The following is a 14,341-nucleotide window of genomic DNA, read 5'->3' on the forward strand; positions in this document are numbered from 1 at the left end:
ATACACTACATGGGATTTACCTCTACGTCAGAGATAAACCAAAAATACACTATGTAAAACGTACTGATCGAGTTATCTGCACTGTATGTAGAATAGGCCATTCCAAACTAACACACCAACACCTAATACTAGGGGAATGTCAGTGACCAATCACTATAAAACCAAAGTACAACAGTCAAAGACAACATATGCTCAATACATGAAAGAATCCTCACCCAAGATAATGCACAAATATTCCTCAATAATATAAGACTGAAAGTGCACATATAATACAAGATCAATTAAACTAATACAAAACCCTAATTCCAAACAAACAAATATTGAATATAATGTGTTTATGTAAGAGCCCTCGTAACTCATACCATTCATTAGTTTTAACGTGTTGTGCTTTATTCTTTGCAGCCTACATCAGATCCAATCAGATTATGGGCTGGGGCGAGAAGGCTATAGAGATCCGTTCAGTGGAGACTGGACATCTGGATGGTGTGTTCATGCACAAACGGGCACAAAGACTCAAATTCCTCTGTGAGAGAAATGACAAGGTGAGACAACGGTACAGTCAAGAACAAACTTAGATTGAGTGTTAGATCAATCCTACGTTAAAGATGTCAGGGTCATGGTGGGTCTGATTTATTGGGTGACAAGTAGGTAAATGTTAAAGTTTAAGAACAATTGTAGCTACAAAAGACCTTACATACTTTAGTTTTATTAGCCACGTCTAACCAAAAGCTTTTGTTGACTACGGCTAACCTATATATACGTATATATATACAGTGTATCACAAAAGTGAGTACACCCCTCACATTTCTGCAGATATTTAAGTATATCTTTTCATGGGACAACACTGACAAAATGACACTTTGACACAATGAAAAGTAGTCTGTGTGCAGCTTATATAACAGTGTACATTTATTCTTCCCTCAAAATAACTCAATATACAGCCATTAATGTCTAAACCACCGGCAACAAAAGTGAGTACACCCCTTAGTGAAAGTTCCTGAAGTGTCAATATTTTGTGTGGCCACCATTATTTTCCAGAACTGCCTTAACTCTCCTGGGCATGGAGTTTACCAGAGCTTCACAGGTTGCCACTGGAATGCTTTTCCACTCCTCCATGACGACATCACGGAGCTGGCGGATATTCGAGACTTTGCGCTCCTCCACCTTCCGCTTGAGGATGCCCCAAAGATGTTCTATTGGGTTTAGGTCTGGAGACATGTCTTGGCCAGTCCATCACCTTTACCCTCAGCCTCTTCAATAAAGCAGTGGTCGTCTTAGAGGTGTGTTTGGGGTCATTATCATGCTGGAACACTGCCCTGCGACCCAGTTTCCGGAGGGAGGGGATCATGCTCTGCTTCAGTATTTCACAATACATATTGGAGTTCATGTGTCCCTCAATGAAATGTAACTCCCCAACACCTGCTGCACTCATGCAGCCCCAGACCATGGCATTCCCACCACCATGCTTGACTGTAGGCATGACACACTTATCTTTGTACTCCTCACCTGATTGCCGCCACACATGCTTGAGACCATCTGAACCAAATAAATTAATCTTGGTCTCATCAGACCATAGGACATGGTTCCAGTAATCCATGTCCTTTGTTGACATGTCTTCAGCAAACTGTTTGCGGGCTTTCTTGTGTAGAGACTTCAGAAGAGGCTTCCTTCTGGGGTGACAGCCATGCAGACCAATTTGATGTAGTGTGCGGCGTATGGTCTGAGCACTGACAGGCTTACCCCCCACCTTTTCAATCTCTGCAGCAATTCTGACAGCACTCCTGCGCCTATCTTTCAAAGACAGCAGTTGGATGTGACGCTGAGCACGTGCACTCAGCTTCTTTGGACGACCAACGCGAGGTCTGTTCTGAGTGGACCCTGCTCTTTTAAAACGCTGGATGATCTTGGCCACTGTGCTGCAGCTCAGTTTCAGGGTGTTGGCAATCTTCTTGTAGCCTTGGCCATCTTCATGTAGCGCAACAATTCGTCTTTTAAGATCCTCAGAGAGTTCTTTGCCATGAGGTGCCATGTTGGAACTTTCAGTGACCAGTATGAGAGAGTGTGAGAGCTGTACTACTAAATTGAACACACCTGCTCCCTATGCACACCTGAGACCTAGTAACACTAACAAATCACATGACATTTTGGAGGGAAAATGACAAGCAGTGCTCAATTTGGACATTTAGGGGTGTAGTCTCTTAGGGGTGTACTCACTTTTGTTGCTGGTGGTTTAGACATTAATGGCTGTATATCGAGTTTTTTTGAGGGAAGAATAAATTTACACTGTTATATAAGCTGCACACAGACTACTTTTCATTGTGTCAAAGTGTCATTTTGTCAGTGTTGTCCCATGAAAAGATATACTTCAATATCTGCAGAAATGTGAGGGGTGTACTCACTTTTGTGATACACTGTATATACACACACACAGTGTCCAATTAGTATCTGCTGCAGGCACTGCCAATTATGCCCGCTAGATGGCGCCCAGCCGATCGGAGGCAAAGCCGAGTTACGAACCGAGGAGTTCAGAATCTCGTCGTTGGTGTGCTAGAGGAATATCCCGCTGCACCACCTGGGTGCCCCAAATTTTTTTTTGAAGGACAGGCTGGTTGACTGAAGTTATCTCTTTCACTATCTGCCTGACTTTCTAGCTAATCAACTGACTCTGTGTTTGATCAGCCGGCTAAACGTCTGTCTGACTTTCTAGCTGACCATATGGCTGACTGAACATGCTGAAGATCCAGTTGCCAATATTAAAGGTTCTGTTACGATACAGATAATACTACCATGGTCATTTATGGCGAGGAGTCCAAGAGAGCATCATTGACGTTGCTTTCTGTTAGAAACGGTATTCAGAAAAGGACAATTGGTGCTCTCCTTTAACCATGGTGCTCTCCTTTAACCATGTTCAGTCAGCCTATGAAAGCTAAAAGAATAAAGTTGCTAGGTTTGTGTATTCTAGGTAGCACATGTAGGCCATCCCACATCCATACTTGGTCAGTAGGCTGTCAGTAAAAGAGGGTGTGAAGTTTAAAAGCCTCTCTGTGTATTAATATGTCACCATGTCTGTTTCTCCTAGGTATTCTTTGCTTCTGTACGTCCTGGAGGTGCCAGCCAGGTCTACTTCATGACACTGGGTCGCACCAATATGCTCAGCTGGTAATGCCACCACGCCTGCACCTCGGTCTACACAGTGCATCACTTCTGACGAGCCGGCGTCAAAATAAAAATCACCTGTGAGCTAAAATTCCATGTGCCCTGTTAGCATCGGTGCTATATCAGTTCTGTCTCTGTAGCCGCAGCCTCTGAGGGAATCGAACTTTGAGTACAGTAAGTGAACAGAGCGAAGGATGATTAAGGGAGCGACCCTGAAGGAACTTGACTTGGAATTGTAGCAAACTCCAGGAAAGTAATTGAGATTGATTTAGACTCTAACACTTTAACATTCAGGGGTTCCTCTTTTCAACTCTTTCAGACATCAGGGGATCTAAAACCACCTGAAGTTACTAATCTACTTAATATAAACGTATTCCTCCGGAACGAATTTCAACTGTCTGTGAGCCGCCACGTGTGTTCCCTGTCTGTTTATGTCCTAGCAGAAGGAAAACCAGGTTGGGGGCCCTCATGGCAGCAGGTGTTGAAGGAACTTGGCCTTTTTTTTCTGTGAATTCACCAACTGCCAAAACAACGGTTCTACTGTATTACCGTGGTAGTCTGGGTTACTTTGGGGGATTTAATACTCACCGGTGTTTTTAACAACAGTGACTTTAGTGTGTTGAGATTTTACACTCATAAACTTTCAACAATGTTCATATACAGTACATTAAGTGTTTTTATTTTTTAAGCATTGCACTTGATAAATAAATGACTAGACTCCTACTCGGTGTTTGCTGGTCTGCCTCTGTCTATAAGACACTAGCCAGGAATCACACTCAAACACATCATAAAGGTTTCCTTTCCACTGAATTCTCTTTTGGCTGTATTCTATTTTTGCATTTCCTTTTTTCCCTCTCAATATAGTCATATCCATTTCCCCACTTGAACCTTCATCCACTGCTGCATACCCTGACCGAGGAGTGCTACAGACTATCACACGTCCCCTCTCTCAAGCTTGCAGTCCCCAATCGTTTTTTTCATGTGACAGAGACAAGAGTCACACCAGGAGCTGTATAGCATACGTTCACACACTGACAGTTCATTATGCAGGTACATCGACCAGCCAGCAGGGGATGCAATTGCAACGAGAAACCCATTCAACCAGTGTGTGAACGCCCAGCTAGTCCATAGAACGGCTAAGATTGGGATTCCAGTTTGAGATCTGTGTTGGATGGTTAGTGCTAGACTGCTGTGCCACCTAAATGCCCTATGAGACACATTATAAGTCTTAACTCTCTTCCATCTTTTGATCTGATCCTATATATATATATATATATATACATATATATATATATATATATATATATATATATGTATATGTATATGTGTGTGTGTATGTATATATATATATATATATACACACACACACACACTGATCAGCCATAACATTAATATATATATATATATTATTATTATTATATATTGGTGTTGACGCTGGAAAGAATATTGGGGAGTTTAGAGTCTGAAGTGTACATGAGTTTAAAACAACCGTGGCGAAAAACTATTCAAAGTAAACACTGTTCCCACCTTCAGATTGGAACGATTTTATAAATCACAGCTGTGGGCAATCCCAGTTTAAATTCCCCTTCATAGATTAGATTAGATTTGAACTCAGTCGATCTGTTTGCACTATAAAACCTTGACTTAAACCAGTGTAATATAATTATACGAATAGGTTTTCTCACTACTATCACCATCGCCCATGTTATTATGGTCAATGCAAACGAGTTTCTGAATAGTTCAAACCAAAATAATTGCATCTACTGTCCACAAGATGGCTCTACTTAGTCATTTTTAAACGTACAAACGGTTTCGCATGAAGACCTCAATTGGAACTGCAACTCATTAATACCCATGATTCTGAAAGACATGCCCAACAGCTTGTGGTCAAATGTTTACAATCTTTAAGCCACATCTATCTAAAAGCATCAGGGTTTTGGGGACCTAAGTTAAGGCCAGTGGCACCTCTGAGATTCCGAGGTGCTGGGTATAGTGTAATAGACTGCTGTGCCACCCAAAGTGCCCAGTTTGGTTGGTCTTTTTCCAGGAATTTGTTTTTTTTTTAAAGCATTCGTTAATAATAAAGAATGGATATTTTTGTCTCTCAAACAAGAGGCTCCACATGCGTTAAGCACCTCCACACAGACAGAGTCTCAGCATTTCTACTTTGTGATCATCAGCAAGAATGCAGGTGGGGCTGAAAAACAAGCAAAGTGTTGGTTAATTCTACCTCGCTACAGAAACGTGTAATCACTGCCTTTGCTGTGAGGCAAGACCTGCAATGTTGCACAGTAAATGCATGCCTCCCTGCTACCAACATCAAAGAGATGATGCTTGATTATGATCATTATTGTCTTAAGTGACTTCATGTGAGACAATACAAACCATATATATAGAGCTGAGCAACTAACTGTCAGGGCCATTTTGCCTAATCGGTGCCATTTGTGTCCCCAGTTCATTATATGTGTAAATGTATATAAAAATTAACTTTAAAATCCATTTTTAATTAAGCAAAGTGTCCTGTACATTGATCTAATTGCAAATTCAGGATATATAATTTAAAACGTTACTAAAACTCCCTATAACACTGAAAACTGTTTTTTCCATGTTTTTCAACCTTGTAAAAAATTAAAGAAGGTGTCTGAGACTGACCAGTACACATTCTGAGTAGTAAAGTATGTGTGTTACTAGATTACTGTTGAACAAAGTTTAATTTCATCAACTTACTTCAAGCAAATGGCACCCATTCGATGGAATGGCCTGTAAACACTTTGCTTGTCCCTCACTTGACAGAACCAGAACCCACCTAATCAGGTGGCACGCTGTCACCTCACAGCAAGAAGGTCCTGGGTTCGATCCCCAGGTGGGGTGGTCCGGGTCCTTTCTGTGTGGAGTTTGCATGTTCTCCCCATGTCTGTGTGGGTTTCCTCCAGGTGCTCCGGTTTCCTCCCACAGACGTGCAAGTGAGGTGAATTGGAGATACTAAATTGTCCATGACTGTGTTTGATATTAAACTTGTGACCTGATGAATGTTGTGTAATGAGTAACTACCATTCCTGTCATGAATGTAACCAAAGTGTAAAACATGACGTTAAAATCCTAATAAACAAACAACCTCATAATCCCAACTCTTTTTAACATCTCTGGCCAACTATCAACCTCCACCTTCCACCTCCTTTTTCTAATGTGATCATGGTGTTCTTGGGATCATATGTGCAATTTTCCAGGGTGAAAATGTTTCATCTTTGTGAGGGATCAGGCCTTCTGTTATCACAGGCATATTCACTCCAAACAGATGTAGACACACCACCTTATTATTACGCTCAGGTGTTTCAGTCACGATTGTTACTAACAGTTCTATAAAATACATGATCTGCTTTTAACCTTTGGACCTCCAGTGACCTGAACAGAGCCACACTGTACAGTGGGATGAACTTAACCACTGACTGTGAGTGTCTGACCAAACATGTTACATATGTCCAACAAGCTTATGGACTGGTGTCCACATATATTTTGCCATGTAGTGTATGTTTTCAATGCACCGTATATACAATCAGTATGATGTACAATTACATGTACAGATTGTTGGTGCATATCAGTGTAGAGCTGAGACAGCAGCAAAACCCAGGTGAAAAACGATGGCTTTGAAGCAGGTATGCATGCTGGAACAGCTGGAACAGCAGCTGTAATCTGGCCTACTGGCACACACCTTACAATCTGATAAACACAGCTGACTTAACAATAAAGGCATAGTTTTATACTTCTTATCAGCAGCCATGATGTGTAGCGGTAAGATAAAGACAGCGCTAAACGTCATTGCACAGGAATCAAATGCGCAGTAGAAAAGGTTTTGCACTATGTGGACGCCTCTTTTTTTTTTCTTCTAATTATTGAGTTCAGATGTTTCAGTAGCACACATGATTAAATGATTTCTATGGTTTTAAATTTGATGCAATACCAAGGGAAGGCCTTCAATGCAACGTCCGTACAGACATGGTTTGACGTGTTTGGTGAGGAAAAACTCCAGTGGCCAGCACAGATCCCTGACCTCAACCCCATTCACCTTTGGGATGAATCAGAATGTTGATTGCAAGCCAGGTCTTTTTATCCAATGCGAGTTCCGAACTTAAAAATGCCTTCCCAAAAGATTGCAGGCTGTTATAAGATTACAAATACCAATTTTTTTATTTTTGGAATAGGATGTCCAGCAAGCATATGGTCAAGTGTCTACACACTTTTAGCTGTGTAATGACTAACTACTAATTTCACATTACTTGCCATGTGCATGACAAAAATGTAACAGATTTTCATAGCCAGAGACAGTGCATTCAATTTATGTGTGTTTTTACCCCACCACACATACACACACACACACACACACACACACACACACACCCACCAAAGGTCCAAGAGCAGTCATGTATGGGTGGTCCTGATGTGAGCAGTTGGCTCAGATAACCCATCAACAGTTGAATGCTAACAAGTGTGAGTTAAACATGATTTGTTAAAGCAATATCTACAGACTAAAGAAATGAAAGCTTAAAAACATTAACAGTAGTTGGTTTCAGAATAAAATGTAACAAGTGTAAATTAATAAAGACTGGTTGAGATTTAATATCGTAGAATTAGGTATTGAGCTGTTGCAGCCCTTGCTGGAATGTAAATGGTTCCAACAAACATTCATCGCCTACTCATGTCCCAAAAATTAAGAGCGCTGATAATATTACTTGGAATTCATTGCGTATCGTGGAGTCCGATTCAGTTTAGCCAATTCTACTGTAGATTCCTCTGCTCTGTGCACACAAACATTTCTTTGTTTATTTTAGTTCAGTGGTGTTGTAAAGACATTTACTCTGTACTTATAGTGAACCACAAGGCTTTCATATGCTGCTCCTTGGCACGGGTTTGTGCCACCGTTTACCACTGCTCTCATGTGCTAACATGGTACAGAGTGCCAGGAAAAAGTACTTAAGGGAGTAAAGGGAGAATTTTTCTAGATTCTTGATTGGTAAAAAAATGTAATAAATTAATCAACGTTTACAAACACTTTTGATGGACATGTTTATAAATGGCCAAAAGTATGTGGACACCATGCATAATTATAGTATTAAGTTGTATTGTTTCAGCTCACCATTGCTAACACGTCTTTGTAACTATATCAAATAAATTATATGCTTTTAACTTCGGTTGTCCTCTAAGCCAGACATAGACAGACACAGGGTGTTCCATTCAGATAATTTACTCTACACTGGCCAGCTAAAACATGGGGACGACCCGGCTTATATGCTATAGAGCCATTCTGAAGGAGTTCTGTGGTTTTTGGACATTACCAGCAAGTCCTTTAACTTTTTTACTTTGCAAGGTGGATGTTTATAGATAAATGATGTGCACATGCCTCGCTGTCCACAAGTTGTTGGATCATGGACATTTAAAAAAAAAATTATTTATGCATTTTCTCCCTTTTTTCCCGATTCAGTGTAGCCAATTAGTCTACATAGTCTATTAGTCTTCCGCTGCTGGGGATCCTGACTGCGTCTGAGGAGGGTATATTCGCCTGCCCCACGTCCCCTCAGATGTGTGTACAATCCCTTGGCCCCTTCTTTTTTGCCGGTGCCTTGGTGGATTTGCTCTTCCTTATTAGTCCGGTCTTTTTCCACCCAGCAGACTTGATGGCCAATTTTGTCTGCTGCAGGCACTGCCAATTGTGCCAGCTATAGGGTGCCCAGCTGATTCGAATTGTGGAGTTCAGAATCTCAATGCTGGTGTGTTAGCGGAATATCCCGCTGCGCCACCTGGGTGCCACTGATCATGGACATTTTTACTGTCCAGCGACTATGCAGCTCTGTACACAGAAGGGCTTCATGTGTGTTGTGACACATTTACCTCATCACTAGCATTAAAATGATCTGCAATTTAAGCCACTGTAGCCCCTCTGTTGGTCCGTACCAGACACCGTAGCCTTTATGTCATCTGGCATTAATGTGTCTTGGCCGTGGCCGCCCAACAACTTGGTGCTCACCACAGCTGCCTGTTTCAGAGGTATCTCAACCCAAACATCAATTTTAGTCATTATCAAAGTCCCTCAGGTCTTGATCATGCCTGATCCTGATCATGTGTGCTATAATTAACACATAAACTCTGACTAACTGCATTTAACTCCATATAGCAACATTTAATAAATACCTGACCATCACTTGCACAGCTGTCATGAAACAGGCATTGCCATGCACATTTTTAGACTGTGGTCTATGTTTAGGCTCATTAGTGTACATTTCATCGTCCACCTTTCAGACAGGTGCTTTAATACCATTAATTTTAACAGGTTGGAGGAGTGAGAACTCCTCCCCCATAAATCTGTGCTGACTGAGGCCTCTGATTAAAGTCTGTGTGTGTGTGTGTGCGTGTGTGTGTGCGCGTGTGTGTGCGCGTGTGCGTGTGTGCTTGTGCGTGTGTGTGTGTGTGTGTGCACATGTGAACAGACGTCACTGCATATTTAAGCTCAATGAAGCCATACCTCTCCAGCTGCTAAACACATCCCAGCACATCTGGTCTGGATGAAGGTTATCCGGGGACATTACACCCATTACTTCAGGTGATGTGAGACATTGTCCTTGTCCTTGTCGTTTTATGTATGAACAGATTCAACAGGTCTCACATGGTATAATGTAGTGGAAAAAACATGCACATTATTGTAGGTTGTTGTGTATCTTTGGTGCATATATATATATTTTTTTACAAAACTAGCAAAGAAAACATCAAGAAGTACAGAAGTGCATTAACATTAGGGTAAGAAAAGTGAGCAAGCAAGAGAACCGAACAATCACAAGTCTTAAAATGCACTCACGCAAGATTACACATTTTCAACGTGCCTCCAATGATCGAGCTATAAATGAGAGTAGAGATTCACTTAGATCTGTGTGAGCATCTTCACAATCCACAAATGGCCCCAAATTAGTTTAAATCTAACCAATTTAGTGCAAGTGCTTCGTTTTAAACCTACCTAATGGAATGTTAAGTGCACAGACTTACACACACACACATACACACACAAATGCATTAAGTACAGGTCCAAATTAAAATAACTCTACTTTTCTTAAATAAAGGCTCATTTTGTTGTTTGGAGTAGATTAAATTGATGTTAAAGTCGATACTTTTCCACTTTGATTGAATTTTAGATGTTCTAATACAGCCTCACTTTTGCAGCTCAGTCTAATGGGTGCAGTTAAACTAGTCCTGTTTATATATCACAGAGAAGTCACCAGCTTTAGTCAGTCATAGTCACTGAATTAATATGTAGACTTTTTACTCCTCCAGATTATTACTCTTAAGAAGTCTAGATCCACATGCACAGTTTATGATTATGTTTATGAAATTACAGACCAGTTTCTAACCAGTGTATGGTTGCACAGTAAAGAACACATGTTGTATTTGTGTTTATTTTAGTCTGTGACTCTAAAACAATTCATGAACTGTTTATGATGGATAGAATATGATTGTTAGCATTTTTTATTTCATCCAGAGGTCCTGGGTTCGATTCCTCTGGTCTTTTCTGTGTGGAGTTTGCATGTTTTCCCTGTGTCTGCATGGGTTTCCTCTGGGAGCTCCGGTTTCCTCCCACAGTCCAAAGACATGCAAGTGAATTGAAGACACTAAATTGTCCATGACTGTTCAATATAACCTTGTGAACTGATGAATCTTGTGTAATGAGTAACTACTGTTCCTGTCCTTAATGTAACCAAAGTGTAAAACATTATGTTAAAATCCTAATAAACAAACAAACAAATATTTCATTGTCTATGACTGTAGGATTGAATTCTAGAGGAGCATGTTTATGACCGCCTATGAAAGAATTATAGATCCATATTATGAGCTGATTGTGATAGCTTGTGATAGCTTGTGATAGCTTGCTATCTATCACAATGTGATAGATTGTGATAGCTCAGAATTACATTCTACACTTGGGTAGTTGTAGCCTAGCGGTTACGGTACTGGACTACATTTACATTTACATGTAGTAATTAGAAGTACATTTACCTTCTAGTAATTAGAAGGCTGCTGGTTCATCACTGGTTGCTGGTTCATCACTGCCAGGTTGCCACTTTTGGACCCTTGAGCAAGGCCCTTAACCCTCAATTGCTTAGACTGTGTACTAAGTCGCTTTGGATGATGTAAATGTACAACTATTTGCAAACTGTTAAGCATCATTCAAATTCCTGATATGATGGTGTACAAAGATTTGGAACTGTTACATGGTACACTTGGTACATCTATGTTTAAACTGTTATGAATGTCGGTTATAAAATTCTGAAACCTCAAAGCTGTTGGCACTTACTTATCAAAGAATTCTCACTCAATGTCTAAATGGCTCATGGTTGCCTAGAATTGTAACATAAACTATACTGTTTGTGACTGTCTAACTCAAGACACACAGAAACACCCTAGATGGGGCGCCAGTCCATTGCAGGGCAGACACACACATACACACTCCCATTCACCTATAGGGCAATTCAGTGTCTCCAATTAACCTGACTGCATGTCTTTGGACTGTGGGAGGAAACCCACATGGACACAGGGAGAACATGCAAACTCCACACAGAAAGGACCTGGACCGTCCCACCTAGGGATCGAACCCAGGACCCTCTTGCTGTGAGGCCACAGTGCTACCTACTTAGCCACCGTGCCACCCTAGTTAATGACTGTATGGTTTGAAATGATATCATTCTGAAGTATATTTTTTCCTGATTAAATAATATAGTATTCAAATATTTTATAAGCACTTCATTTAAATCCTAATTATTTGGAAATGCATGATTGCAAAGTTTACGAACATTTTGAATTGAATGAATATTATTGTGTATTTTATTATTCTGCATCCATTTGTATAGAAAAGGACCTGGAACAGTATCTAATCTGTGTATCATTGCCTTGTACTGGATTCGTGCACCCTTTTAAACGTAAGGTGGCATAACCTAGGAAACTTTATTTTATTTATTTTAATCATATGTTTATGACAGCGTACAGTTTTATTACAGAGTTTTACAGAGCTAAACCTATGATTACTTAGAAAAGGCTTCTGGGAGTCTTTAAACTCCAGTTGATTGCATTTTATAAGATTTTAGAAACACTTTGGAACTGTTCGTAATTACACTGTATAGAATGATGAAGACATTTACTAAAGACAAGTGCCGTAAGAAAGAAGAACTTGATGAATCTTGACACTGAGAGGTTTGTTCCAGGCAGTTTCTCTGAGCACACTTAAACAGTGTTGTTTTTAGTCTGGCCTCAGGCACCGTCGTGTCTGGGCTGTAATGACACCTGTCTTATAGTGTTAATTAAAGGAGAAGACACCCAGTGCGTCTGTGTGAGAGAGGTACAGGAAAAGAAGAGCAAGTAATTGCAAAAGTTTCCGGACAGTTCGGAGACGACCCCACTGAGAGTGCGACCTCAGTGACAGGTGGCTCTACACGTACCTCTCTGTCTGTGTGTGGGTGACACAGAATTTGAGACACAGGGCAAACTTTCGACTGATATAGCAACAAAACTGAAGAAAGTACCGATCGTAAAAATACTTTACATAACATTTCACCACATACCTTCTTCAGACACTTTGTTTAGCCAGAAAGGACAGTGTGTATACATTTTATATATATTTAATATTATTAGTGCTAATTCAAACATTTTTATGTTTGAATTAGCACTAATAATATTAAATATATATAAAATATATATAAAAACCCTTAAAAACCATTTAAGGGTTCCACACATTAAACTACTATTCAGGTATATATTAAAATATCAGCAAATATAAATATTTCTATACAAACTGAAGTGTCCCAAACTTCAAACAAGTGTAATAATTAGTTCTTTAGTTTAGTCGTATTATTCTACCTTACAAAGCATTCTGTCTAAGGAAAGTCATTGAATATGGAATACAGAATTTGGACCCAGACTGGTTCTTTTCAGACTACAAGTATTTTTTTACACTTTACACATATATAACAGCCATTATAAAACTAAAAGTACCGGTTTCAAGTCCCTTCATTTGCAAATTGACCAATCAGATTAATTGTTAATGCATGCATGTAAAGTTTACAATAAAGATTCCTGCTTATTTTAATCCATAGTACTGAAAGGTACAGGCCTCATACATTGTCATTTACAAATGTCAGATGAGCACTGAAGTTTCTGATGTTAAACTATATAATGATGAAGCTTCAAGGTACTAGATTAATGGATGCCTTGTGTGTGCTAGAGATGGCATGGTGGGTAGCACTGTCGCCTCACAGCATGCAGGTCCTGGGTTTGATTCCCAGGTGGTGGTTTCTGGGTCTTTTTTGTGTGGGTTTCGTCAAGGAGCTCAAATTTTCTCCCACAAAAAATAACTTTATAAAAAAATAACTTTTTTCTTCAAAAAATATCCAGCCAACAGCGCCCCATGGGCAGCGTCCTGTGACCACTGATGAAGGTCTAGAAGATGACCAACTCAAACAGCAGCAATAGATGAGTGATTGTCTCTGACTTCACATCTACAAGGTGGACCAACTAGGTAGAAGTGTCTAATAGAGTGGACAGTGAGTGGACACGGTATATAAATACTCCAGCAGCACTGCTGTGTCTGATCAACTGATACATGTCCCTGCAGAGCTGATAATGATCCACCACCTAAATAATACCTGCTCTGTGGTGGTCCTGACCACTGAAGGAAAGGTGAATGCAGACTAAAAAAGCATGTAGAGAAACAGATGGACTACAGTCTGTAATTGTAGAACTACAAAGTGCTTCTATATGGTAAGTGGAGCTGATAAAATGGACAGTGTGTGTAGAAACAAGGAGGTGGTTTTAATGTTATGGCTGACCAGTGTATATTCTGGTACTGACAGTTATAAGGGGAGGAGCTTGTCGGTGGGTGTGGCTTTCCATCAAAACAGGAGGAACAGCCGGAATGTAATTTTGACCAGCAGAAGCGCATCGTGGAGAAGCATCAGAAGATCCAAGTGCACAGTCAATAAGTATTCAAGAAATCCCAGCATCAATCAGACATGCCTTAACGACTGTAGGATTGCACTGAATTACTGACCACAGGACAGGCGAGGACATTTCTGTCATGCTTTAGTTTTCATGCTCTCAGTTTTGATCTTGACATTTTATCCGGCATGATTCCACCGCTGGAGAAGCTCAGCTACCG

General features: G+C 40.3%; 1 protein-coding gene across 6 annotated transcripts in view; it reads left to right on the forward strand.

Moving 5' to 3' along the window:
* Positions 1–3,886, forward strand: part of LOC134328656 (mitogen-activated protein kinase kinase kinase kinase 4-like) — a 65,832-nt gene extending 61,946 nt beyond the window's left edge. For all 6 annotated transcript variants that reach the window (XM_063009812.1, XM_063009813.1, XM_063009814.1 and 3 more), the window contains 2 exons: positions 403–542; positions 3,080–3,886. In XM_063009812.1, coding sequence (XP_062865882.1) covers positions 403–542; positions 3,080–3,163 — 224 coding nt within the window. In that variant the 3' untranslated portion in view covers positions 3,164–3,886. The remainder of the gene's footprint in view (positions 1–402; positions 543–3,079) is intronic.
* The last annotated feature ends 10,455 nt before the right edge of the window (positions 3,887–14,341 follow it).

The sequence above is a fragment of the Trichomycterus rosablanca genome, chromosome 15 (assembly GCF_030014385.1).
Source record: "Trichomycterus rosablanca isolate fTriRos1 chromosome 15, fTriRos1.hap1, whole genome shotgun sequence".
Lineage (NCBI taxonomy): Eukaryota > Metazoa > Chordata > Actinopteri > Siluriformes > Trichomycteridae > Trichomycterus > Trichomycterus rosablanca.